This window comes from Saccopteryx leptura, chromosome 13 (assembly GCF_036850995.1).
Source record: "Saccopteryx leptura isolate mSacLep1 chromosome 13, mSacLep1_pri_phased_curated, whole genome shotgun sequence".
Classification (NCBI taxonomy): Eukaryota; Metazoa; Chordata; class Mammalia; order Chiroptera; family Emballonuridae; genus Saccopteryx; species Saccopteryx leptura.
The window spans coordinates 45653369-45680515 of record NC_089515.1 but is presented as its reverse complement, the minus strand read 5'-3'; the positions used below and the strand labels follow the sequence as shown (position 1 = coordinate 45680515).

The following is a 27147-nucleotide window of genomic DNA, read 5'->3' as shown; positions in this document are numbered from 1 at the left end:
TAAGTAAAAGGCCAGATATTGAGTGGAGTCAGAACTCACACACCTAACAAGTTTGGCTAGCTTCAAATACTCTCAAAATGCAGAAAACAGAATTAGAAGTGGGGACTATGACTTTAGTAAAGTTTTAAAAAAGACTACAAACAAGCTTAAAATGAGTATAAGCTATGACAACTATTTCTACTTGAACTTGCTCTCCCCAAATAACAGCCTTAGACTGGATTATGAGTGAGTTAAGGAAAGCAGAGGATCCTGAATAGAGCAGCCTCTCTCTAACTGTTCTTAGTATCTACTATAAGTCAACTTTTTCACAAATTACTCATTCTTTGTCTGTTTAAATAAAACTTTGAGAGCTGGCTACCTATCCTGCAGAAACATCAGTTTCTAGAAGAGTCATATATCTGACTTATCTTTAATAATAAATAATGGAGCAGTTATTTCTCACAATTGTAACAAATACTAAATTTAAAACCCTTTGACCAACTATTTTATTCCTTTGGAAATTTAGCCTAAAAGAACAATCCTATATGCAGAAAGCTCTCCATGCACATTTACTACAACATTAGTTACAAGAATGAAAAATTGAAGGAAAAAATGAAAGACTAAATGGAAGACTAACTTTCAAATATTTTATAGTAACAAGAGAAATATTTACCATGTTGTTAAATAAAATAAGTAGGCTATGTTCCACCTATACAGTATGATTAAAAACACAAAGAAAACAAAAATTTAGCCCTGTCCAGTCAGCTCAGTGGTAGAGCACTGGCCCGACATGTGGATGTCCAGGGTTCGATTTCCAGTCAGGGCACAAAAAAGAAGCAACCATCTGCTTCTCCATCCCTCCCCCTCTCCCTCCCCTCTCTCTCTCTCCCCCTCCTACAGGCATGGCTCAATTGGTTGGAGCACATTGGCCCCAGGCACTGAGGATGGCTCAGTGGAGCCTGACCTCAGGCACTAAAAAATAGCTCAGTTGCCGAGCAACAGCCTTAGATGGGCAGAGCATCATCCGTAGGGGGCTTGCTGGGTGGATCCTGGTTGGGGAGCATGCAGGAGTCTGTCTATCTCCCCCCCCCTCACACTTAAAAAAATTTTTTTTTAAAAAACCAAAAATTTCTACCTAAAAAAATGACTGGTAGAAATACGTCAAAATGTTAATGGTTTATGTAATGACATGTTGAATTTCTTCCTTTTCAATTTCCTATAGCTTCTTAGAAAGAATGCCAACTATCAATATATATTTTTTAAAAATTCCTGTATATTATACAGTTTAACCTTCAAAGAAAAAGAATTTTCTTAATCTGGGAAGGGGCAGAAAAATACAGTATCTCATCCCTGAAACTAACTGAAGAAAAATGAATAAAATAAAAAATTGAATGTTCCTAAATTTGACAAGACCAGAAAGACTGATTAGATAATCATTGTTAACCTGTAGTGCTAGATGGACATTACATGTCCCGGGTTCCCCCAGGGAAAGCCTTGCTATCAACCCAGCCTTTCTTTTTTTTTCTAAGTGATTTGATGTGTGTGTGTGTGTGTGTGTGTGTGAGAGAGAGAGAGAGAGAGAGAGAAACACTGATTTGCTGTTCTACTTCTTTATGCATTCATTCATTGATTCTTGTATGTACCCTGACCAGGGACCGAACCCACAACCTTGGCATTCTGGACGCTCTACCAACTGACCTACCCAGCCAGAGCAACACTGCTTTTCCACTACTCCTCTTGACAGTCATTTTTACAGTCTCAGTATAATTCATAAAATTAAACCTTGGGCCAAACAGAACTTACTTCTTTCCCTTTATTGTAAGCTGGAATCAAAGATCCTGGGCTCTCTGGTTTTCAGCCCTTTTTCAGCAAAGATCTAGTACTGCATGTCATCATCCACACTCCAACCTGCCTGGCTCACTGGCTTCAAAAGCTAAAATGATGGGGCCAGCCATGCTTTGTGATGATCACAAATCTAAGCTTCCATGAAAGTGTACAGGGTGAAGCAGTTCCTATTCCCCAATAGCATACCTCCACTCCCCAGGCTCTCCACTAACAGAAGAAGCCGGCATCTCTGACTCTTCACCCATTAGCTCCTGGCTCACTGTCACACTTAATTTGTAGTGATTTCAAAATTCTCAGAGATGAGTCTTCCAACATCATGGCCTCTTGCTTCCTGACCCTCCTCTCTGTCTCAGCCACCCACTACCAAGGTCATATCCTCAACCTCACCATTGCCGATGACTGCAACCTCCCCCTCCCCCAACCTCAGGATGGTGCAGCAGCCTCTCCAACCATCTTCTATCTTTCCAGCTCACTCCCTCCACTCATTCTGGCTTCAATAATCCTTCAACCCCAACTGGTTGAATGGAACAATTCTACCAACTTTTTGCCGCCCTACACCCTCATCATGTCCTCTCTTCCTTCGTTAGCCAGCTTAAATTCCAGTCACTTCCAGAGTCACTCCATTGCATTCATCCTCAACAACCCTGTCTTCTCTCGCTTTGTGGTGCTTGCAGAAAAACTACAACTCTCAGTTTGACTCTCTCTATTCCATGCCTATATCCACTCAGTTATTACTGTGGCTGGAGAAAATCATACAACAATGCTCACTTTAAATTTTTAACCATGACCTTCATGTGGGCCTTAATGCGGCAGGGAACTCATTCTACATTCCCATAGCCCAGTCTCTCCCATGCTCTTCAGTGACTAGTTCATCCTCCTCCTCCATGCTCACCTTAACCTAATGGTATTGCTTACTTTGTTAATGACAAATATAAGTAATGGGAAGAGAACTTTTTTTCTTTTTTTGCGACAGAGAGAGGAACAGATAGGGACAGACAGACAGGAAGGAAGAAAGATGAGAAGCATCAATTCTTTGTTGGGGCATCTTAGTTGTGCATTGATTGCTTTCTCGTATGTGCCTTGATGGGGGGGGGGCTACAGCAGAGCGAGTGACCCCTTGCTCAACTCAGAGACTTCTGGGCTCAAGCCAGCGACCATGGGGTCGTGGCTATGATCTCACGCTCAAGCCAGTGACCCTGCACTCTAGCTGGTGAACTCGTGCTCAAACCAGATAAGCCCACACTCAAGCCGGTGACCTCGGGGGTTTTGAACCTGGGTCCTCTGCATTCCAGTCCAATGCTCTATTTCTGCGCTACCACCTGGTCAGGGGGAAGAGAACTTTTCAAGCTCTCCTCAGCACCCCTGTACCTATCTACATATCTGTGCTCCCGTTAGGCCAATCCCTCCACTTGGCCTCTAGAGTCCCTCCCCTCTCATATACTTAACCAAATCTTTCCCTCACTTGCCCCAAACCACTGGCTTCCCACCCACAAGATCAGTCCTGTTTATATAAAACAGCCATTTCCCCCTGCCATTTAAAAAGGAGCAAAGCAAAACTCTGACACCATTTGCTCCCCCAGGTAATGCATCATTTTCCAGCTCTCCTTTACAACGAAACTCCTCGGAACACTTTTTGGTACTGTCTCCAATTCTCCTCCTCCCATTCTTTTTTAAACCCATCCCAACCTGACTTTCACCCACACCGTCTCATTGAAACTGCTCTCATTAAGGTCACCAGTGACCTCCAGGTTGCAAAGTCCAAGAGTTGACTATCAGTCCTCATGGTACTCGACCTGTCAGGAGAAGCCGACACTCCTTCCATGGAGAAGCTATGAGACTACTCCACTCAGAACTTCGGATCTCCCCTACGTGGGCTCCACACAAGCTCTGCCATCGCAGTTTAATGGAAACTCTCTCTCTTGCAAGCTGATTACGCCAAGACTCTTAGAATCACCTTTGTGCTCTTTCACAGCTCATATCCCATCCTCCACTTTTAGCCAATCTTTTAGGCTCTATCTTCAAAATACGTTGAGAATACAATCACTTTTGGCTGGGTAATTCTGTTGGTACAAGTGTCACCCCGATACGCTAAGGTTGCAGGTTTGATGTCCGTCAGGGCACATATAAGAATCAACCAATGAATGCATAAATAAGTGGAACAACAAATTGATGTCTCTTTCTCTCCCTTCCTCTCTCTCTAAAAATCAGTAAATAAAAATAAAAATTTTTAATGAATATTTTTCAAAAAAAGAAATACAATTACTTCTCACTCTAATGTTACTAACCTGACCCAAGCCACCATTATTCAATAACAAAGAACTGCTGATAGCCTAGTATGTGCTAGGTGCTCTTCTAGGTGCTTCGGATATTGTAAGTGAATAAAAAAGAACTTAAATCCAACTGACAAGGCAGTGGCGCAGTGGATAGAGCATCGGCCCGGGATGCAGAGACCCAGGTTCAAAACCTTGAGGTTGCCAGCTTGAGCGTGGGGTCACTGCCTTGTGCATGGTATCATAGATATGACCCCATGGTCGCTGGCTTGAACCCAAAGGTCGCTGGCTTGAGCCCAAGCTTGCTGGCTTGAGCAAAAAATCACTGGCTTGGCTGGAGCCCCCAGTCAAGGCACATATGAGAAAACAATCATTAAACAACTAAGGTGCCACAATAAAGAAGTGATGCTTCTCATCTCTCTCCCATACTGTCTCTGTCTCTGTCTTTCTCTCCGTCCCTCCCCCCCCAAAAAAAAACAAAAAGAAAAGAGCTTAAATCCTACGCATAGGCAACAAAATGCAGTAATTTTATTTATTGGATCATTGCAATGGTCTCCTAACTGGTGTCCCTGCTTCCACTTCCCTACAGCCTTCTGCTAAGACAGCAACCACAGTGATCCTGGTAAAACATGAGCCAGACCACGTAGGTCCTCCAGTCAAACACTATAAGATCTTGCCTGACCAGGCGGTGGCGCAGTGGATAGAGCTCGGACTGGGATACGGAGGACCCAGGTTCGAGACCCTGAGGTCACCAGCTTGAGCGTGGGCTGTAGCCCCCCCCCCCCCCCGTCAAGGCACATAAGAGAAAGCAATCAATGAACAACTCAAGTACTACAACGAAAAACTGATGATTGATGCTTCTCATCTCTCTGTGTTCCTGTCTGTCTGTCCCTGTCTATCCCTCTCTCTGACTCTTGCTCTGTCTCTGTAAAAAACAATAACAACAACAGAAAACAACAACAACAAAACCCAACCCAGATGGATCCCAGAGTTCGAGAATTTAAAAAAAAAAAAAATTAAAAAAACAAACAAACAAACAAAAACCACTACAAGATCTCATCTACAGTTAAAGTCAAAGCCTTAGACTGGTCTGATGTGCCTGGTCCCATCTCTAAATACTCTGCCTCCTGCTCACTCCACCCAGACACTATGGCCTCCCTGGTGTTCCTCAAATGCACGAGACCCACCTTTAGATTTATATTCCCTTTTCTTGGTATACCCTTCCTCCTTATGTCCACACAGCTTGCTCCCTGACCTCCTTCAAAAGCTGTGCTCAAATATCACTTCCCCGGTGAGGCCTGTGTTGATTGACCCTACTAGAACAGAACTGACGATCTCTTGTTAACACACCAAAACCACCAAATGTTCTGATGATTTTCATATTCCCTGGGGTACATCCTTCTTAGAAACCTCCACCCACCGCTTCAGCTTATCTGGCCCACAGTCTGTCATCCTAGAACACCCCTTTACCATCACCCTTCGAATTCTCTCTGCTTTTCTCCAGTGTCAAACTAGTTCCTGTACCGTTCTTTTGTGCTTATTGGTAAAATACATCTTCCAGATGCTTCCTTAGAAAAGATACATAGGAGGTAATTTTTTGAAATAGCATGTCTGAAAATGTCTTTGTTCCACCAATTATTTGAACATAGAATTTTATATTAGAAGTCATTTCTTTCCAGACGTCTGAGGACATAATTTCAATGGCTTCAAGCTTTCAACGTTCTTATTGGTAAGTCCAATGCTGATAACTTATTTTTTATATGTGAGATGTATATTTTTTCTGCAAATTTTTATAATTTTCTATTTATCCCCAATGTTTCTAAATTTCATGATGACATACCTTAGTATGGGTCTGTTTTTCTCTGACTGTACTAGACACTCAATGGATCCAGTAATGTGCTAATGAAGGTTTAATAATTATTTTTTCAAAAGAAAAAAAGTAAAAAAAAAAAAAAAAGAAAAAAAGTCATGATTTGCAGCACTTGCAAATTTCTGTGGTGTACCTCCTCCTGCTGTGGTCAGTTTCCCACAAAGTCCCAATGTAACATCATGAATGTGGAGCTGGCAAGAGATAAGCTATATAGCACATCACTATACAGTATGTTCACCATATACATATAACAGATACAAATACTCTCAAGAGCATAAATAATAATGAAATAACTAGAGAATAATTATTTTTTTAATGACGGCTATATTTCACAATCAGCTTTAAAAAATTCATTAAAGTTTAAGTTCATTAAACGAACCAGTACAAGCCAGCCCAAGCGCACCATTAGGTTGTCCTGCCAGTCTGGAAATGTATGTATTGGGAAACTGTCTTAGATTATTTCCTGCCCTTATTATTTATTTTTTACCAAAAGATATTGAAGACTATAGGATGTGAGGGCGATCTGGCTGCGACATCTGTCACCCCATTGATCGCCAGGGTTGATCTGGCTGGCTAGGCGGGTGTCCCCTTGCTCCCTCACCGCTCCATGTGCGTCCCTCCCGAAGCTGCACGCTCAGTCGAAGAGGACGACCTTCCCCGCTAGAGGAGAGGACCGTTCTTTGGTCAAGGGTATACGAGTAGCTGCGTTCCCCTGCTAGAACCTCCAAACAAGTCTCAAGATATTGAAGACTATAAAATTGAGCATTGAGAGCCATGTGTTCCCAAGAAATAAAAAGTAGTTTTAATTTATATATGCATTATATTTTCAATGCAACAAAATATAAGATGGCTAATAAAATATGTTACCTTAGGATACAATTCTGGGGGAAGATGGAATAGGTGTGTGAATCGGAGAATAAGATTGTAGTATGGTTTCCTGAAGTATAGGACTACTGGCCTAACCCCAATTAAGAAACTTTAAGACAAATTAAGCCTGTCGATCTTGGTGAGACGGCTTACCTGCGCTGGATCTGCCTTGCAAAATTGTTGCTGGAAGCAGAGCAGGGAAACTGGACTTCACTGTGCAGGGTAGCGTTACGGAAGAGATCACAGAAGTTCTCAAAGAGCTCCAAAAGCTCATCTGACGTGTTCTCAAACACAGCGATCACCTCTGTTGTCACCATATTGTACACCACAAAGAAAGATGCCTGCGGAAGAACAGAGAGCTAAGGGACAGCTGGGTATAACGCCATGTCTAACAAACTTACCCCTTAGCTGAACATTCAAGCTACCCAAGGGAAGCACGCAAACCCTTCCACCCCAGCTCTAGGGCTAAAACGTGGCTCCAAGCAGTTCCGGGAAAGAACGAGGCCGTGGTGGGCTTTATTAATCAAAGGGCTGGGTGTTGCCAGGTTTCCCACCGTATCTGTGCTGCCAGAATTACCAAACTGGTCAGCATATACTACATGTATAACAGGCTTTCAATGTTTCATTTCAAACTGTGCAAATTCAATATATTTCCTTCCAGCTGTTCATTCCCCACCCACCCAGAGATAAAAAATATTTTTTTTAAAATGCCAGATTTAATTTTCCTTCCTGCTGAGAAAGTGATTTGCAGCCTGGAATTACCTGTTACAAATTATTTTCTCTTGTATATGTACAGTTGAAAGTTCAATTTAGGGGTATTTATTTCTCCTCTTAATGTTTCTAACATGCAGAAAGCCGCTGTAAGTACACTGTGTCCTAACACTGCCCAGGAGGTTGTAACCACGCAGGGTACTGCTGCCGAACAAATGAAAAATCAGAGATGCAGTTCCATTGCTTTCTTCATAAATGGTCTTTCAGCCGAGGGCATCTGTAAGATACAGATGTATAGCAAACCCCAGGGGAGGACTTGAAAAGCATTCAAATGCCACAGGTGGCGAGTGACCACTTTTTCTGAATGGGGCCCTGGGTAACCAGCCCTCTTCCTTTAAACCCCCAGTGCTCTGCTTGGCCTGACAGGGAAGCACCAGGAATGCAGTTTTTGTCACAGTGAATGTGACAGTGTAAATTAATCCGCAAGCTTCCAACAGGGCTCTAGAAGTTTTCAGAACACTGAGATTAGTATTCCCCCTCCTAGGATTAAGTTTAAACCTCCCTTACCAACTTCTGGAGCCATTTGGCCCACCTGTTTTACAAGTAATTAGTCCTTCCCAGAGCTTGTATTACATGACCTTTGGGAACCCCTGGAAATTAAATTTGGCTGTAAATTAAAGAGGCTGGAGGGTAACCTGAGACTAATACCCCTAATATTAGCGAGGCTTTGTTTTGGATGCACTTTTCACTCATTAATCTTATTGGAACCTATCAAATTAAACTGAGGAAGGAGGGAAAGACAAGTAGGGCAGAGAGACTGGGTTTAAAGTTACAACCTCTGTTAAGCAAAGCACAAAACCATAGTAACATTTCTGGCTACAAGTTATTATAGCTATCAGACCTCTACCAGTCATGTTTTAGCAAAGGAAAAAAGGATCATCTCAAATGCAGCAATCACAGACACCTTGTTCCCTCCAAAACAAAAAGGTAATTACAGATCAAACCTAAATAAAAGATTGACTCATGGCCTTTCTATAGACCTGGATAACACCTTGATCCTATCAGGGCTCCACCAGGACTCATCGTAACTAGGAGAATATAGAATTACACAGACATCTATTAAGCTTCCCTCCAGGACAGATTGGAAAATACAGGACAGGCGGGTACAGAAGACAAGGGCTTCACCGCCAATCTCCCATGACACACAGGATGAACTAGACACTTACCCTTGATGGCTCCATGGGTGACTTCATCACTGACAGGTAAGAAAAAGAATCCAGAAAAAAATTATCTCTAAACCACAGTACCCCCACTTTTTAAAAGACATCATAAATTACGACTCAGAAGAAAAATGTCAGAAAACCTTTTACCACAGATGGTTGGTAAGGTGTTAGGAGACAATGCCCTGTACAATCTCTCTTAATGGTAGAATCGGCTGCAGGTCACTAAGGGATACCAAACTCAGATGACTTGGTGGCTTATTGGTTAGCTCTCTATCCAGAATTTCACCACTAGCATCTAAGGAGACAATATGGAAACAGGAGAATGGGGGCAAAGGCACAGAAAGGTGGGCTCTTCCTCAGGCTACACTGAAATGGAGAACCCAGATTACTCTGGATTTCAACACGATGTTTCAATCCTCGAGTCTTAGAGGTTTCCATGTTCTCACCAACATCTTATCCCCATCTGAGAAATGCCTCTCTCCCCTACCAACATCATTCACCCCATCTAAAAACACCTCAGGACCTGATGATTCAAAATTGGGCTTCCTATTGACCTTTTCCTGTTCTATAATCTACCTTTCAGCACGTGGACAAGGTCAAGGTAAACTCATAAAACTTAACTCTGTCAAATGAAATTGACTATTAGTTTTTGTTGTTGTTGTTTTACTATTTAATTTATTAATTTTAGAGAGGAGAGAGAGAGAGAGAGAGAAAGGATGGTGGGGGGGAGCAGGAAGCATCACCTTGCTTCTTGTATGTGCCTTGACTGGGCAAGTCTAGGGTCTTGAACAGGTGACCTCAGCATTTCCAGGTCGACGCTTTATCCACTGTGCCACCACAGGTCAGGCATCCTATTAGTTATATTTTAAAGAAGCCTTTCTGAAGTACATTGACATGGACCATTTAAGCAGAAAAGAGAGGCTAGGTTTTTAGAGGACTTTCTTTTTTTTTATGGTGGGCCCATTCTTTTTTTTTTTTTTTTTTTTTTTTTTTTAAATAAATTTTTATTAATGGTAATGGGATGACATTAATAAATCAGGGTACATATATTCAAAGAAAACATGTCTAGGTTATTTTGTCATTAAATTATGTTGCATACCCCTCGCCCAAAGTCAGATTGTCCTTCGCCACCCTCTATCTAGTTCTCTGTGCCCCTCCCCCTCCCCCTAACTCTCCCCCTGTCCTCCCTCCCCCCACCCCTGGTAACCACCACACTCTTGTCCATGTCTCTTAGTCTCATTTTTATGTTCCACCAATGTATGGAATCATGTAGTTCTTGTTTTTTTCTGATTTACTTATTTCACTCCTTATAATGTTATCAAGATCCCACCATTTTGCTGTAAATGATCTGATGTCATCGTTTCTTATGGCTGAGTAGTATTCCATAGTGTATATGTGCCACATCTTCTTTATCCAGTCTTCTATTGAAGGGCTTTTTGGTTGTTTCCATGTCTTGGCCACTGTGAACAGTGCTGCAATGAACATGGGGCTACATGTGTCTTCACGTATCAATGTTTCTGAGGTTTTGGGGTATATACCCAGTAGAGGGATTGCTGGGTCATAAGGTAGTTCTATTTGCAGTTTTTTGAGGAACCACCATACTTTCCTCCATAATGGTTGTACTACTTTACAGTCCCACCAACAGTGAATGAGGGTTCCTTTTTCTCCACAGCCTCTCCAACATTTGCTATTACCCGTCTTGTTGATCATAGCTAATCTAACAGGGGTGAGGTGGTATCTCATTGTAGTTTTGATTTGCATTTCCCTAATAACTAATGAAGCTGAGCATTTTTTCATATATCTGTTGGCCATTTGTATCTCTTCCTGGGAGAAGTGTCTATTCATGTCTTCTTCCCATTTTTTTATTGGATTGTTTGTTTGTTTGTTGTTGAGTTTTATGAGTTCTTTGTAAATTTTGGAAATTAGGCCCTTATCTGAGCTGTTGTTTGAAAATATCATTTCCCATTTAGTTGGCTGTCTGTTTATTTTTATATCAGTTTCTCTTGCTGAGCAAAAACTTTTTATTCTGATGTAGTCCCATTCATTTATCTTTGCCTTCACTTCTCTTGCCATTGGAGTCAAGTTCATAAAATGTTCTTTAAAACCCAGGTCCATGAGTTTAGTACCTATGTCTTCTTCTATGTACTTTATTGTTTCAGGTCTTATATTTAGGTCTTTGATCCATTTTGAATTAATTTTAGTACACGGGGACAGGCTGTAGTCGAGTTTCATTCTTTTGCATGTGGCTTTCCAGTTTTCCCAACACCATTTGTTGAAGAGGCTTTCTTTTCTCCATTGTGTGTTGTTGGCCCCTTTATCAAAGATTATTTGACCATATATATGTGGTTTTATTTCTGGGCTTTCTATTCTGTTCCATTGGTCTGAGTGTCTATTTTTCTGCCAATACCATGCTGTTTTGATTATTGTGGCCCTATAATATAGTTTAAAGTCAGGTATTGTAATGCCCCCAGCTTCATTCTTTTTCTTTAGGATTGTTTTGGCTATTCGGGGTTTTTTATAGTTCCATATAAATCTGATGATTTTTTGTTCCATTTCTTTAAAAAATCTCATAGGAATTTTGATGGGAATTGCATTAAATTTGTATATTGCTTTGGGTAATATGGCCATTTTGATTATATTTATTCTTCCTATCCAAGAACAAGGAATATTTTTCCATCTCATTGTATCTTTTTCGATTTCCCTTAACAATGCTTTGTAATTTTCATTATATAGGTCCTTTACATTCTTTGTTATGTTTATTCCTAGGTATTTTATTTTTTTTTGTTGCAATCGTGAAGGGGATTATTAGAAAACGAACTCAAAAAAATAATCCCCTTCACGATTGGGCCCATTCTTATTGGCAGAACTAAACAGGACAACAAGCAGTCTTACAAAACCAAGGCAGGATTATCCATAGGGAATCCACAACCGGACCTTGTGGCATTTGGGCTTCCACCTCAAGGGTCCTCAAAGTGTTCTGCAGAAGGCAGAGGGTAATAATCACAGAGGTGACTATCTACAAGTCAATAGCTTGAGATTTAGCTCCCATTTATCCAAATAAATATATGTGACCAGAGAAAAATGGTGCTGTTTTAAGTTCGACTGAGCCCTAGAATAACAAAAGCTTAAGACTACATAAAATGTGTATTTCTGAGAGGTTGGCTAATATGCAGGAAGAAAAACCGTCACCTTCCGCCAAGGAGAGTGGAGGGGCCGGGCAGGGGAGCGCCTCGTACCTGTGACGGATCTGTGACCCTCAGGGTCACCACGTCCTCACTGGTGTACTTGATGAACAGATGGTTCTCGTCCAGGAGCTGCATCTTCCACATGCGCAGCTGCCGCAGCTGGTCAAAATACTGGAAGAAGCGCCTCTTGGCCATCGCGCTCCCATCCTGCTCTGCCCGGCGCCACAAGTACACGAGCAGCCGGTGCTTCAGGGAGTTGATGAAGGGGTCCCTGAAAGGGTTCGCCATGCCCGTCTGGCTGTCCCGCTGGACCTCAGGGAAGACAGCTGACACGGTGAGCAGGTCATCCTCGTAGCAGAAGCGGCCGATGGTCCTCACGTCAATGAACGTGCCTTCCGGAGTCACCTGGAAGACATGGATAGTCTGCTGCTGCACTGACAAGATGGCCAGGATGTTTTTGTACAGGTACAGCCCTTGGTTGTGTGACAGGACCACCTTATCACACTTGAAGGTGCGTGTATCACATAAGCGGCCAGTGTGAAGGTCAATGATGTGCAGGGAATAGTCCTCCAGAGGGGACCGCGGGTTGGGGGTCACAGATTCACTGTTCCGATAGACCTCGTAAAAAGGAGGGTGAGGCTCGTCCGGGAGGTAGGCAGCCGAGCCCACGATGACACAGCGGCAGTCGTCAGTGAAGAGGCTACACTCCCGGTTCAGGTGCTCACCATTGGCTGCTACGTTGGTGATATGCAGCAGGACAAAAAACCGCTCAAAGAGCCGGCCGCGGATGTTAACAGACCTCTGGTCATTGCCATTGGACAGGATCTCCCCCTCGTAGCCCTGCAGGAGGTCCTCAGCTGCTTGGCAGCCCTGGTACTCATAGATTTCAAGAGATGTCTGGTCCGAAGAGAAAGCAATAAAGTAGCGTCCGTCCGGTGAGAATTTACGCAAGAAACAAGGCGGCTTTTCAACGTTGACAACTGTGAAGTTGGGGAAGACATTCTGGTGGAACACTCGGACCTGATGCCAGTGGGTGCCCGCCTTGCCTGAACTGATCCGCCGGCGTTCCAAGCGGTGAATGACATTTTGGTTCTGGATTCTTCGAGGTTTAATAGTGGAAACATGATGATCCATTATCACATCTCTACAAAGCAAAGTCAAGAAGAAGAAAATAAAACAAGTCACCAAAACATATACAAGTCAAACAGATTTCCCTCCTTCAACCCTGAACCTAGAAGCTCACAAGATGACCACGATCAACATTTCTTTTTCGCAGATTATAATCAGGAAGTGGACCCCACTCTTCCAAGAGTAGAAACTAGTTTATGAGAAGTTTACCTAATTTTACCTAATTCAACTGGAATATCTTCAAAGCATGCTTAACTGTTGGGAATAATCAACAGAAAAAACCTAGAACTGCATCATCTTTGTTCAATGTAAGAGTCACATTCAATGCATATTCATTAAAAATATATACACTTATTGGTCTGTTAAAATGTCCATACTACCCAAAGCAGTCTACATACTCAATGTAACCCATATCAAGATCGAAAAGCTTTTTTTTGCAAAAATAGAAAAATGCATCCTAAAATACACGTCATCTCAAGAAATCCCAAAAGACCAGTTTTGTAAAAGAATGAAGATGGAGGACACACACATCCTGATTTCAAAGTATATTATAAAGCTGCAGTAATCTAAAAGTGTGGTACTGGCTAAAGATAGACAACATACCAATGGAATAGAATAGGGAGTAAACCTATTTTTTTTTTTTTTTTTGTATTTTTCTGAATCTGGAAACCAGGAGAGACAGTCAGACAGACTCCCGCATGTGCCCGACCGGGATCCACCCGGCACGCCCACCAGGGAGCGATGCTCTGCCCACCAGGGGGCGATGCTCTGCCCCTCTGGGCATCGCTCTACCGCGACCAGAGCCACTCTAGCGCCTGGGGCAGAGGCCAAGGAGCCATCCCCAGCACCCGGGCCATCTTTGCTCCAATGGAACCTCGCTGCGGGAGGGGAAGAGAGAGACAGAGAGGAAGGAGAGGGGGAGGGGTGGAGAGGCAGATGGGTGCCTCTCCTGTGTGCCCGGGCCGGGAATCGAACCCGGGACCTCTGCACGCCAGGCCGATGCTCTAACACTGAGCCAACCGGCCAGGGCCTAAACCTATTTTTTATAAGCCTGAGATTCAAGAAGTTCAGAAGTAAACCTTCATTTTTATAAGCCTGAGATTCAAGAAGTTCAGAAAACTCCAAACATAATAAATCCAAAGAAATCCATGCCCAAACACATTATTGTCAAACAGTGGAAAACTAAAACACAAAGTAAAAATCTTGAAAGCAACCAAGTAATACATTACTTACAGGGAACAACAAATGCTTGTGGATTTCTCACCAGACACAATGGACGCCAGAAGGAAGTGGGTCAAGATTTTTAAAGTGTTGAAAGAGCTGCCTGTTTCATCATTCAAATCTCAGGTAAAGTAGCAACTCTTCAGAACTCTTTCCCTGTCTTACCAAAAGTAGTGCATTTTTCCATCCACATTAATCTATCATTTTACCGTTTTACTTTCCTCAGCCCTTATCACTTTCTGAAATTAACTTATTTGTTTACCTAGTCTAATTCCTTGCTGCATCCCCAAGCACCTAGGGCAGTGCCTGAGGCACAGTAAGTACTCATCAATATGCTAAATGAAAGCTGGAAGCAACATTTGACATGGGTCTTGAAGGATAAAGAATGTGTTAGCAAAGTAAAAGAGGAAATTTTCAAAAAGAAGATAATCTACGGCCCTGGCCGGTTGGCTCAGTGGTAGAGCGTTGGCCTGGCGTGCAGGAGTTCCGGGTTCAATTCCCGGCCAGGGCAACAGGAGAAGCGCCTATCTGCTTCTCCATCCCTCCCCCTCTCCTTCCTCTCTGTCTTTCTCTCGTCCCCTCCCACAGCCAAAGCTCCACAGGAGCAGGGTTGGCCAGGGCACTGAGGATGGCTCTGTGGCCTCTGCCTCAAGTGCTAGAATGGCTCTGATTGTGGCAGAGCGACGCCCCAAGATGGGCAGAGCATCGCCCCTTGGTGGGCATGCCGGGTGGATCCCGGTTGGGCGCATGTGGGAGTCTGTCTGATTGCCTCCCCGATTCCAGCTTCGGAAAAGTACAAAAAAAAAAAAAAGATAATCTAAAAAATACCTTAGAAAGAAAGAATAGAGCATGACACATTTGGGAATCAGAATAATTCTAAGTAGTCAGAGCACATAAGAGTGAATGGTGAGCGAAACGTAGAAAAGCAGATTAGAGCCAGATTGGAAAAGACTTTGCATGTCATGCCACACAAGCTACTACAGGCTGTGAGCAGAGAGTTACTGGACCCAACCTGTATTTTAGAAATAAAAACATACACACAATGGGGTGTTTACAGTATTTAATTCTGTCTCCTTCGAAGATTTGTTTTAAATGTCTTATATAAGAATATATTCTATATAATCCCATTAAAAATATGCATACCTCTATGATGAGTAAATCACACTCATCATTTTAAGCAAAGTAAATGTTTAATTCTAAGAAAATTCATGCCTGGCTTGTGGTGGTGCAGTGGATAAAGTGTTGACCTGGAATGCTGAGATCGCCAGTTTGAAACCCTGGGCTTGTCTGGTCAAGGCACATATGGGAGTTGATGCTTCCTGCTTCTCGCCCCCTTCTCTCTCTCTCTCTCTCAAGTGAATAAATAAAAAAATATTGGTGTCCATTTCACCTCTACATTACTGGTCTCCCTAAATCCACTCTTGTCCACCGCCAATCCATTCAACAGCCAGACAGATCTTTTTAAAATGCTTTTGTAGTCACATTCTCTCCAAAATGTATTAAAACAGGTCAGTAGGCCCTGGCCAGTTGGCTCAGCGGTAGAGCGTCGGCCTGGGGTGTAGGAGTCCTTGGTTTGATTCCCCACCAGGGCACACAGGAGAAGCGCCCATCTGCTTCTCCACCCCTCCCCCTCTCCTTCCTCTCTGTCTCTCTCTTCCCCTCCCGCAGCCGAGGCTCCACTGGAGCAAAAGATGGCCCGGGCGCTGGGGATGGCTCTGTGGCCTCTGCCTCAGGCGCTAGAATTGCTCTGGTCGCGACAGAGCGACGCCCCGGAGGGGCAGAGCATCGCCCCCTGGTGGGCGTGCCGGGTGAATTCCGGTCGGGCGCATGCGGGAGTCTGTCTGACTGCCTCCCCGTTTCCAGCTTCGGAAAAAAGAAAAGAAAAGAAAAGAAAAAAAACAGGTCAGTATCTGCCCATTGCTCCTGACGACAAGATCAAAATCCTTAACGTGACAACCAGATCGCAGCTCTGCCTCTCCAGCCTCATTTGCCATTTTACTCTAACCATTTCTTCAACAGATGTCCACCTCCTGCCTCAGAACCTTGGCACTTGCCATTAACCTCAACCTAAAAAAGCTCTTCACCCTTTTCTGAGTTAACTTCTATTTCTGATACCAGCTTAACCATCCCTGCTCGGAGAAGTCTTCCTTCACCTTCCCATTAGATAAAACAAATATCCCAGCCATACCTCCCCTTCCTACCACTTACCACGCTTGCAACTCTGCCTTTTATTTATGTCTATGGCATAAGTGCTGAGTGCGTTCCTGCCCGGTCCACAACGTTACATTCTGTATTCCCATCACAGTACCGACCCATCCTAAGCCTCCCTTCCTGAACCCTGGACCTGCGTCAGGCCAAGTTCTTTCCCGACTCGAGTATCCACGGAGGCTGTTCCCTCTGCCTAGGATGGGCTTCCTCAGGCCTTCACCATAATTCCTCAAGTTGCAGCTTAAGTGTTTGTCTCCTTCAAGCAGTCTTCTGGGACCGCCCGACCTAACACTGGCCTCCCGTTCTAGTCTTTTGTGTCTGTCTTCTCCCCAGCAATGGTCACAGTCTGAATCTGTATTCACTTGCATGGTTCTGTGCTTACTGTTGGGCCCCCCGACTACACCGTCCTCTCCAGACAGGAAGTCACCATGCCTACTGACGTCGTCTGAAAGTCCTCTCAGTTCCCGCAGAGCTCAGCGCTGGGCTGGCCTACAGTATGCGTTCTGTACGTTATTGACGGCACGAAAGCAAGCCTGGCTCGGCCGGGCCGCTCATTTCGCGGTACTAAGCGAGTCCTCTGCCCTTGGCTGGGTCTCAGTTTCCCCAAGGGGGCAGGTGCACACATCCCTCAACTGCTTGGGACGGCTTCCAAAATGGGCAGGATAGAGATGTGGGTACAGCCCCCCCCCCAAGGGGGCGCCCCCGGAAAGAAAAGCCCGGGGCGGAGCCTAAGGGGAAGGGACATCTGAGGGAGGGCGAGGGCCGCGGAGCCTCAGTCCTGCGGGGACAGCCCCAGAGCGGTAACCTGAGGAGGCCTCGGGGAGGGCCTGACGGCCTTGGAGGCTGGGCTTAGGAAAGAGAAATCCTCACCTGGCGGTCCGGCTCAAAGGGCCGGGGCTAGGGACGCCCCAGCCGACACTGCGCGCGCCTCCCCCAGCCCCGCCCCCGCCATGCCTCTGGACCCCGCGCCCGTCACCTCAGGCCCCGGCTTCCGCTAGCCACCGGAAGTGAGGCACAGCGATACGCGACCTGGGAACAGCGCGGCACCGTCCGGCCGGTCCTCAGAGCTGTAACAGCGCACCCTGGTGTCCGGAGGGGCAGCAAAGCCATAGAGGCCCAGTGACTGCGAAGGAAAAAATTAACTCGGCGCCCTAACCAGCGCAAGTCGGTGAGCTCCTCTGGCAATGTCTCTGCGCCTTGCTGGACACATTTGCAAAAACAGATATAAAAATTATTTTTTCATCTCTTGATTAGATGCGCCATTTCAATAGATGAGAAACTATCTGTTGTCTCTCTCTAGACAGTGAGCACTTTAAGGGCTGTACTGACCCCCGCACTCTCAGTGCCTAATACATTTCCCAATACACACAGTGGGCGTGCAGTAAAATCTTCTTGCACTAAATAACCTTTACTTTTCCTTACGTTATTCATTCAGTCTCTTACAACCCCGTTCCTCCCTTGAAACCTCTGCTTTGTCCTATTTCTGGATAGCCTGCCTGCCCCCCAATCTTTCCGTCAGCTTCCAGAGCATTCAGGGCTCAGCACAAATGTCATCTTTTCAATGGCCTTTCTTGCCGGCTGTCCTTCCACTGTCATCACACTACTTCTCCATAGCACTCATCACCATCCGATTTTATTTGTTTTACGCCTTCAATTCGGAATGAAATCAAGAGCCAAGGGCAGGGGATGGAGATTTGACATGAGGTGGTAAAAATACAATACAATATACAGATTATATATTATAGAATTGTACACCTAAAATCTGTATAATTTTATTAACCAAGGTCACCCCAATAAATTCAATAATTTTTTTACAGGGGGGGAGGGTAGAAGGCGTTATATTGAGTGGGACGCTTGAAACCATGTTAACACAATAAATTTAAAATTATTCTTTTTTTAAATAAAAGAGCCCAGGGTTGGCTTTGAGCAGAGGAATAAGGTAAGAAGACTCATGCTTTATTTTATTTAAGTTTATTTATTGATTTTAGAGATAGAAAAGCAGAAAGGGAGATAGAGAGTGAGAAAGAGAAACATTGCTGTTGTTATGCATTCATTGGTTGATTTTTTTTTTTATTTTTTTTAAATTTATTTATTCATTTTAGAGAGGAGAGAGAGAGGGAGAGAGAGAAGGGGGAGGAGCTGGAAGCATCAACTCCCATATGTGCCTTGACCAGGCAAGCCCAGGGTTTCGAACCGGCGACCTCAGCATTTCCAGGTCGACGCTTTATCCACTGCGCCACCACAGGTCAGGCTCATTGGTTGATTTTTTATTTTTTAATTTTTTTAGCAAGAGAGAGAGGAAGAGAGAGAGAGGGACAGACAGGAAGGGAGACAGATTAGAAGCATCAATTCTTCATTGCAGTTCCTTAGTTATTCATTGATTACTTTCTCATATGTGCCTTAACCCGGGGGCTCCAGCCGTGCCAATGACCCCTCGCTCAAGCCAAAGACCTTGGGCTCAAGCCGGCGACCATGGGGTCATATCTAAGATCCCATGCTCAAGCCAGCAACCCTACGCTCAAGCTGGTGAGTCTGTGCTCAAGCCAGAAGAGCCCATGCTCAAGCTGGCAACCTCAGGGTTTCAAACTTGCGTCCTTGGCGTCCCAGGCCAACGTTCCTTTCATTGTGCCACCACCTGGTCAGGCTCATTGTATGTGCCCTGACCAGGGATCAAACCCACAACCTTGGCATGTCTGGATGATGCTCTAACCAACTGAGCTATCCCATCAGGCAGACTCATGTTTTAGAAGGTTTACTGTGGCTGCCACAGGGAGAGGGTACTATTGAAAGACCAGCCAGGAACCTACTGCAATAGTTCAGGCAAGAGATGATGGTGGCCTGGATTGGAGTGAGAGAGGTGGAGGCGGTGAGAAGTGGTCAGATTTCAAATATATACTGAAGGTGGAGTCAACAGGACTTGCTAATGAATTGGATAAGCAGTGTGACAGAAAGAAGGAGAAGAGGCAAAGATATCCCAAGATATTTGGCCTAAGTAACTGTGAATGCTTTTGTTCAAAAAATAATAGGATATTTGGATTGGGCTACATTTGAAATCAGCTCCACAAGGCCAGGGACCATTTCTATATTGCAACTATTGATCCTCAAGGGGTTTTTTTTTCTTCTTCTTTTTCAAGTGAGAGAAGGGGAGATACAGAGACAGATTCCCACATGTGCCCCAACCGGGATCCATGTGGCAACCTTCCGCTGGGGCCAATGCTCTGCCCATCTGGGCCCATGCTCACAACCAAGCTATTTTTAGCACCTGAGGCAGAGGCTCCACAGAGCCATCCTCAGTGCCAAGGGCTGATGCGCTCAAACCAATCAAGCCATGGCTGCAGGAGGAGAAGAAAGAGAAAGAGGGGGATGGGAAGAGTGGAGAAGCAGATGGACCCTTCTCCTGTGTGCCCTGACTGGGAATCGAGCTTGGGACATCCACACGCCAGGCTGATGCTCTACCACTGAGCCAACCATCCAGGGCCAATTCTCAAGGGTTAACACAGTGTCAGGCACATAGGGGCTCAATAAAGCTTTGTTGAATGCTGAAGACAGTCTTTTGCACACACAGGGCAGCGCCTCCGTAATGTAATCGTCAAGCAGACCAGATGCTGCATTTTATTTCCACGGCCCTCTGGCCCTCCTCTCTCAGATGTTCCCGTTCCTAATTCCCTGCCACTCCCCCCACCGTCCTCTCACCGTGGGAAGAACACTGAGTCCTGCGCTGCCTGCCCCGGCACCCCCATGCTCCTGCCCCCTCTGTCCCTCTTAGGAGGCCCCGCGTACACCGGGTCCCCGAGTGAGTGGATGATGGAGTGATCGGGTGAGACCTGAAGGGTTTGAGAGCTTTCTCTCCACTCCCTCCCGTCCTCCCTGGCTCTGCTGCCAAGGCTTTTAGCAGCTCTGCCCACTATCCGCATTAGCCACAGGGGGAGGAAATGGGGAATAGCAGCATGAGAAGCTCTTGTTCTTTCCCCGTTTCTAGAAGAGGCCGGCCAAGCTCTTTTCACTTCTGTATCGTGCAGACATTTCTTGCCTTAAGTATTCCACCACCACCACTACCCCAACATTATCATCGTCGTCATCATCACCATTCTGTTCATCCAAACAATGACAATCGCCTTGCATACCTATTCACTGTAAGCCAGACCCTATGCCAACTATTTCACCTGCGTTACCTCATTTCACGTGAATTAGGTAACAGTCCCACTTTACAGATGCCGATACTGAGGCTCGGGTTCACTTGACGGCCTCCACCCTATATTTGCTTTATAAGGTTCACTTCATTTTTTTTTTTAAAGCACCACATTTTTTAAAAAAACAACTTTTTTTCCATTGATTTGAGAGAGAGAGAGGAAGGGAGAGAGAGGAGCATCAACCCACTGTTCCACCTAGTTATGCACCCATTGATTGCTTCTCATATGTGTCCCAACTGAGGCTCAAACCGGTGACCTCGGGGTCCAGCAGGTGCCCTCGGGGATCAGGACGGTGTCTCTGGGATAGAGCCGGCGACGCCCGGATTGAACCAGCAGCCTCAGGACTCCAGGATAACACCCTGTCCACTGTGCCACCGGCTAGGGCTTTTTATTTTTTATTGAATTGGGGGGGGTGACATTGGTTAATAAAATTATATAGGCTTCAAGTGTACAATTCTATAACACACCAGCTGTATGTTGTATTATGTGTTCACCACCCAAGCCAAGTGCCCTTCCATCACTGCCTATCCCCCATATTCCCTCTTCTGCCTCCCCCACCCCCCTTTTCCCTTTGCAATTACCATACTGCTGTCTGTGTCTGTGAGGGGTTTTTCTCTTTGCTTGATCCCGTCCCATTTTTCACTCAGCCCCCAAGGCTCACTTCATAACAAGCCCTTGATTGCTATTTGCAGAAAATGCTGTTTCTGTTTGCTGTTCTTCAGGCCTTCAGATTTCAAACCCAAATTTATTTTTAATTTTTTTTAATTGCCTGACCAGGTGGTGGTGCAGTGGATAGAACGTTGGCCTGGGACACTGAGGACCCAGGTTCAAAACCCCGAGGTTGCCAGCTTGAGCGTGGAATCATCCGGCTTAAGCAGGGGCTCACCAGCTTAAGCGCAGGGTCACAGCTCGAGGATGGGATCACAGACGTGATCCTATTGTTGCTGACTTGAGCCCAAAGATCACGGCTTGAAGCCCAAGGTTGCTGGCTTGAGCAAGGGGTCACTGGCTCAGCTGAATCCCCCTGGTCAAGGCACATATGAGAAAGCAATCAATGAACAACTAAAGTGCTATAACTATAAGTTGATGCTTTTTATCTCTCTTCCTTCCTGTCTGTCTCTCTCTCAAAAAAATAATTTTTTTAATTTATTGATTAGAGAGAGAGAAAGAGAGAGATCCGTTTATTGTTCCACTTATTTTTGCACTCACTGATTGATTCTTGTGTGTGCCCTGACTGGGGATTGAACCGGCAACCTGGGCATATCTGAACTGCACTCTGACCAACTGAGCTACCCAGCCAGGGCTTCAAACCTAAATTCTTATCAACTTTCTGCAGATATACCTTCCCTGCATGCTCTTGGCTAAGTGCTCCCTGCTCCAGGAGTGGTTTCTTTTATGTTTGATGACCCTGCAGCCTCCGGTCTTTCTTGGACAACCTTGCCGCTGGCGCCTATGACTTAGTGCTCAAGCAAGAGGATGACTTTTGTTCCACTTGATTTCAGATGGAAAGAATAACTTCTGGATTTGTGTCAAGAGAAACATGGCAGCGGCTCTTTGGGGCTTTTACTGTTTTACCTATTTGTCAAAAATCACTCACACATACACACATACATAGCTTTCTCTTGGCTTGAAAATGTTCACATGGTAGAGAAGAAAAGTCTGGGCTTCGGAATGAGACTGACTTGGCTTTTAAACAGGCCACTCCTTGCTGTGCCCGAGCTGGCATGCCCGGAGAGCATGATCGGGTTGCAATCTAGTTCCGCTGGCTCAGCCAGGCCCTGGGACCCTGGCACGGGGCTGCTTAAGCCTGGGAAGGAGGCTCTCTTTTTCTCTGATTGCAAGTCCACCCAGAGGACTTGCAATCAATCCACTCAGAAAGGGACCCTTGTTCTAATTTTCACAAAGGTGTCTTATGGTAGCAGAAAATGATCTGAATCTCACTGTGGCCCTCACCTATCTATCCTGTTCATCAGCCAGTCTTTTCAGAACACAGGCTCTGTGCTGGGTGTGACAGGGCCAAGGCGAATATATTGTGATTCCTGCCTCAGAGAAGACTGCAGTCTAGTGGGAAAGACACAAACAGCTTGTTTCAATGTGATGCGGCGAGCACTCAGGTGGAGGTCTGTGCATGGTGGGTGGACGGGCTTGGCCCAGCATTTTGAGAAGAGATACTATGGAAGATGCTGAAGGGAAGGTCAGGACAGTGTTCCAGGCAGTAGGGACCGCATCGGCAAAGCTATAAGATGTGAAACAACATGGCGTCTACAGGCAACAAAACAGTCTGGCAGGCCCTGGCCGGTTGGCTCAGCGGTAGAGCGTCGGCCTGGCGTGCGGGGGACCCGGGTTCGATTCCCGGCCAGGGCACATAGGAGAAGCGCCCATATGCTTCTCCACCCCCCCCCCTTCCTCTCTGTCTCTCTCTTCCCCTCCCGCAGCCCGGGCTCCATTGGAGCAAAGATGGCCCGGGCGCTGGGGATGGCTCCTTGGCCTCTGCCCCAGGCGCTAGAGTGGCTCTGGTCGCGGCAGAGCAACGCCCCGGAGGGGCAGAGCATCGCCCCCTGGTGGGCAGAGCGTCGCCCCCTGGTGGGCGTGCCGGGTGGATCCCGGTCGGGCGCATGCGGGAGACTGTCTGACTGTCTCTCCCCGTTTCCAGCTTCAGAAAAATACAAAAAAAAAAAAAAAAAACCAGTCTGGCATACGAGTCAGATGGGCAGTGACAGCAGAGAGGGCTAAAGGCTCTGAGGCTCACTTTTCTCATCTCTGAAACAGGGATAATGGGCTACCTCCAACAATACCAGATTCGACCAGGCAGTTAATCAACGATCATTTCCATATCAAAGCAGATTTGAAACTTCTTAAAGGCAGCTACCATGTCTGAAAATGATATCCATGTTCATACCTCACCTGGGCACTGGGAAGAATAAAGTCTGCTTGAAATAAGTCAGTTGCCCTGGCAGGTTGGCTCAGTGGTAGAGTGTCGGCCCAGTATGTGGATGTGCCAGGTTCAATTTCTGGTCAGGGCACACAGGAGAAGTGACCATCTGCTTCTCCACCCCTTCCCCTCCCCTTTTCTCTCCCCCTCTTTCTCTCTCTTCCTCTCCTGCAGCTATGGCTCAATATGTTCCAGCACATCGACCCCGGGTACTAAGAATGGCTCCATGGATTGCTCAGTTGCAAGCATGGGCCCAGATGGGGGTTGCCAGTTGGATCCTGGTTGGGGCACATGCAGGAGTCTATCTCTCTATATCTTCTCTTCTCACTTGGAAAAGAAGAAGAAAAAAAAAAGAAGAGAAAATAAGTAAGTCGGTTTTAGGTGTGTAGTGCCTAGCGCATATTAGAGGCCTAATGTGTATTTGTTGAATGAATGAATGAATGAATGAATGAGTTAAGTCAAACCCGATGTCTAGTGCTCTCTTCCTTCTAGATGTGCCTGAGATATGGGGCAGGAGGAAGGAGAGGCTGGAGAGGTAGGGAACGCACCAGCACTGTCCTTCCTGTGGCCACAGCTGAGCCTGTGGACACATCTCTTAAGCCAAAGGTCCATTGGGTGCTTCGGGGGCCACCTTGTTCCACCTTCCACTCTCAGGGGCAGGAGAATGGCTGCAAATAAAAGGGAGAGGCTGGGGGCCAAGGAGGCAAAGCCCAGGGAACATAAAAAAATCTTAACTGCAGGAAAAAGCACTTTTCTTCCTGTGAAAGCAATTAAATTAGAGGTAATTGTGAGACACAGAGATTCGATCAAACCAGGGAGGCACTCAGGTGAGGGGGGCCAGGGCCGGCTGGGGAGCTGGAACAGCTGGTCCTCCCCTCCAGTGCCAGCCATCGCCCTCTGTCATGACGACTGAACAAACAGTCCTGCTGGCCCCGCACCCACACTGCCCTCTAATGGGGCAGCTGGAGCAGCTGGGGTGGCCTGGCCACCGGCCAGGCACGAGCCTCCTCGGAACCACTGTCCTGTGCCCTGGGACCTGCTCTGAGAGCAGGAGGCTAACAAGGGTGGCTCAGCTAGGATTGGCCTCCTGTCTAACCATTAGTCACAGGCCACCAGAGAGCCTGGGAGAAGCCCAGGGGCAACCCGTGGGGCACAGACAGGGTATCTTTTCCTTTCCTTTTCTCATCGTCCTTCCTTTCCTCCACTGAGAACTCACACCGTAAAACGGAGAGTGGGGGTGCAGAAAGTGCTGGTTAGGGAAGCACAGCATCTGGTGGGTATACATAGCAGGGGACAGCTAGCTCAGGGGTTCCTTAGTTAGAGAAGATCTTCAAGAAGAGGTGATGCCTAATCAGGTCTGATACACAGCCTTGAGGGAGGGAGGCAGCAGAAGGGATGGTAAATGGGACAGCATGAGGCAAGGAAAACCTTCTAGAAAATGCATTGCAGTCTGACCAGGCAGTGGCACAGTGGGTAGAGCATTTGCCTGGGATGCTGAGAACCCAGGTTTGAAACCCCAAGGTCACCAGCTTGAGCGTGGGATCATAGACATGACCCCATGGTTGCTGGCTTGAAGCCCAAGGTCACTGGCTTGAGCAAAGGGTCACCGGCTCGGCTGGAGCCTCCCCCCACCATTAAGGCACATATGAGAAAGCCATCAATGAACAACTAAAGTGCTGCAACTATGATTTGATGCTTCTCATCTTTCTCCCTTACTGTCTGTTTCTGTCTGTCTGTCTCTCTCTCTCTCTCTCATGTGCGCGCTTAAAAAAAAGAAAAAGAAAATGCATTTCCCTTTGGGAGGCAGGTTTTGAAGGAGTTTGCTGAAGTGATAGAACCATGATAAGCAACTTGGTGGAGAGCAGCATCACCCTCACCAGGAATTACAATTACAGATCTTAGGGCAATTGAAATATCTACACCCGAATGTTCAGTACAACCAAAATGTCCTACGGCGGAAGAATAACCGGAAAACTTTGGATAGCCCCTCCACATATATTAAGCAGCTTTCAAGGTCAATGGTGATGACAAGTAAGTGACAATTATTTTATAAGTTTGTAATGAAATAAGTATCAGTGGGACTCAAACTGTGTACACACCAAGTCTAAAATATTTTCACAAAAACATATGGGATAAACAATGCCTGGAGGGAAATATGACAAAACGATTGTGGGAAACAGGTAATGGGGGACGTTTCTTTTGTTCACATTTTTTCCCATAAATTATTTGTATGATTTACATTTTTCACGTTAGTTTAATAAACTAAAAATGTTAGAGCTGAAGTCAGGAACAAGGGAACCATCCATACCAAGAGGGACTCTGGTTAAATAAAGGATGGTGGGCTAGCAGACAGGAATCTAAAGAGAGCATCATGTAGAGCAGGGGTCCCCAAACTTTTTACACAGGGGGCCAGTTCACTGTCCCTCAGACCATTGGAGGGCCGGACTATAAAAAAAACTATGAACAAATCCCTATGCACACTGCACATATCATATTTTAAAGTAAAAAAAACAAAACGGGAACAAATATAACATTTAAAATAAAGAACAAGTAAATTTAAATCAACAAACTGACCAGTATTTCAATGGGAACTATGCTCCTCTCACTGACCACCAAGGAAAGAGGTGCCCCTTCTGGAAGTGCGGTGGGGGCCGGATAAATGGCCTCAGGGGGCCGCATGTGGCCCGCGGGGGGCATAGTTTGGGGACCCCTGATGTAGAGTGTGGGCCCTTCACTTAAAGGGAAGCGTTGACATGAGTGATAAAAAGTCAGCAAGTTAATACATTGATTTGCTGACAGTGGTTATCCCTGGGAGAAGTAAACAGGAAGAGACTCACTTTCTCTCTTTATTTTTAATGTTTATTTTGTTGATTTTGAGAGAGGAAGGGAGAGATCAAGAGACAGACAGGAACATTGATCTGTTCCTATATATGCCCTGACTGAGGATCGAACCAACCACCCCCGCACTTCAGGACGATGCTCTAACCAACCGAGCTATCCAGCCAGGGATAAAATAAGCATGTTTTATCTTAATGATTGACGAAATCAGCACAGATATTTATGCTTAAAATATTAAGTGCACCCCTATGTTCATCGCAGCATTATTCACAATAGTCAAGACACGGAAGCAACCTAAGCATTCACCAACAGATGAATGGATAAAGAAGATGTGGTACATCTATACAATGGGGTATTACTGAGTATTACTCAGCCACAAAAAAGATGAAATCCTGCTATGAATAGACTCTGAGGGCATTAAGCTAAGTGAAATAAGTCAGGCAAAAAAGACAAATACTGTATGATCTCACTTATATGTGGAATAAAAATAGAAAGGAAAGAAACCAGTTCATAGGTACAGAGAAAAGACGTGATAGCAAGGCGCTGGGAAGAGGTGGGGGCAGACTGAGTGAAGAAAGTCAAAAGGTACAAACGTCCAATTATAAAATAAGTAAATCCTGGGGATGACACGTACCGCGGCAACTATGGTTAATAATGGTGTATTGCAGCCTAACCTGTGG

General features: G+C 45.5%; 1 protein-coding gene across 3 annotated transcripts in view; it reads right to left on the bottom strand.

The window, feature by feature from the left end:
* DET1 (DET1 partner of COP1 E3 ubiquitin ligase) overlaps positions 1-17502 on the bottom strand; it is a 46723-nt gene extending 29221 nt beyond the window's left edge. For all 3 annotated transcript variants that reach the window (XM_066355628.1, XM_066355629.1, XM_066355627.1), the window contains exons 1-3: positions 17378-17502; positions 12002-13094; positions 6985-7172 (exon numbers count right to left, since the gene is read on the bottom strand). In XM_066355628.1, coding sequence (XP_066211725.1) covers positions 6985-7172; positions 12002-13084 — 1271 coding nt within the window. In that variant the 5' untranslated portion in view covers positions 13085-13094; positions 17378-17502. The remainder of the gene's footprint in view (positions 1-6984; positions 7173-12001; positions 13095-17377) is intronic.
* Between the last annotated feature and the right edge of the window lie 9645 nt (positions 17503-27147).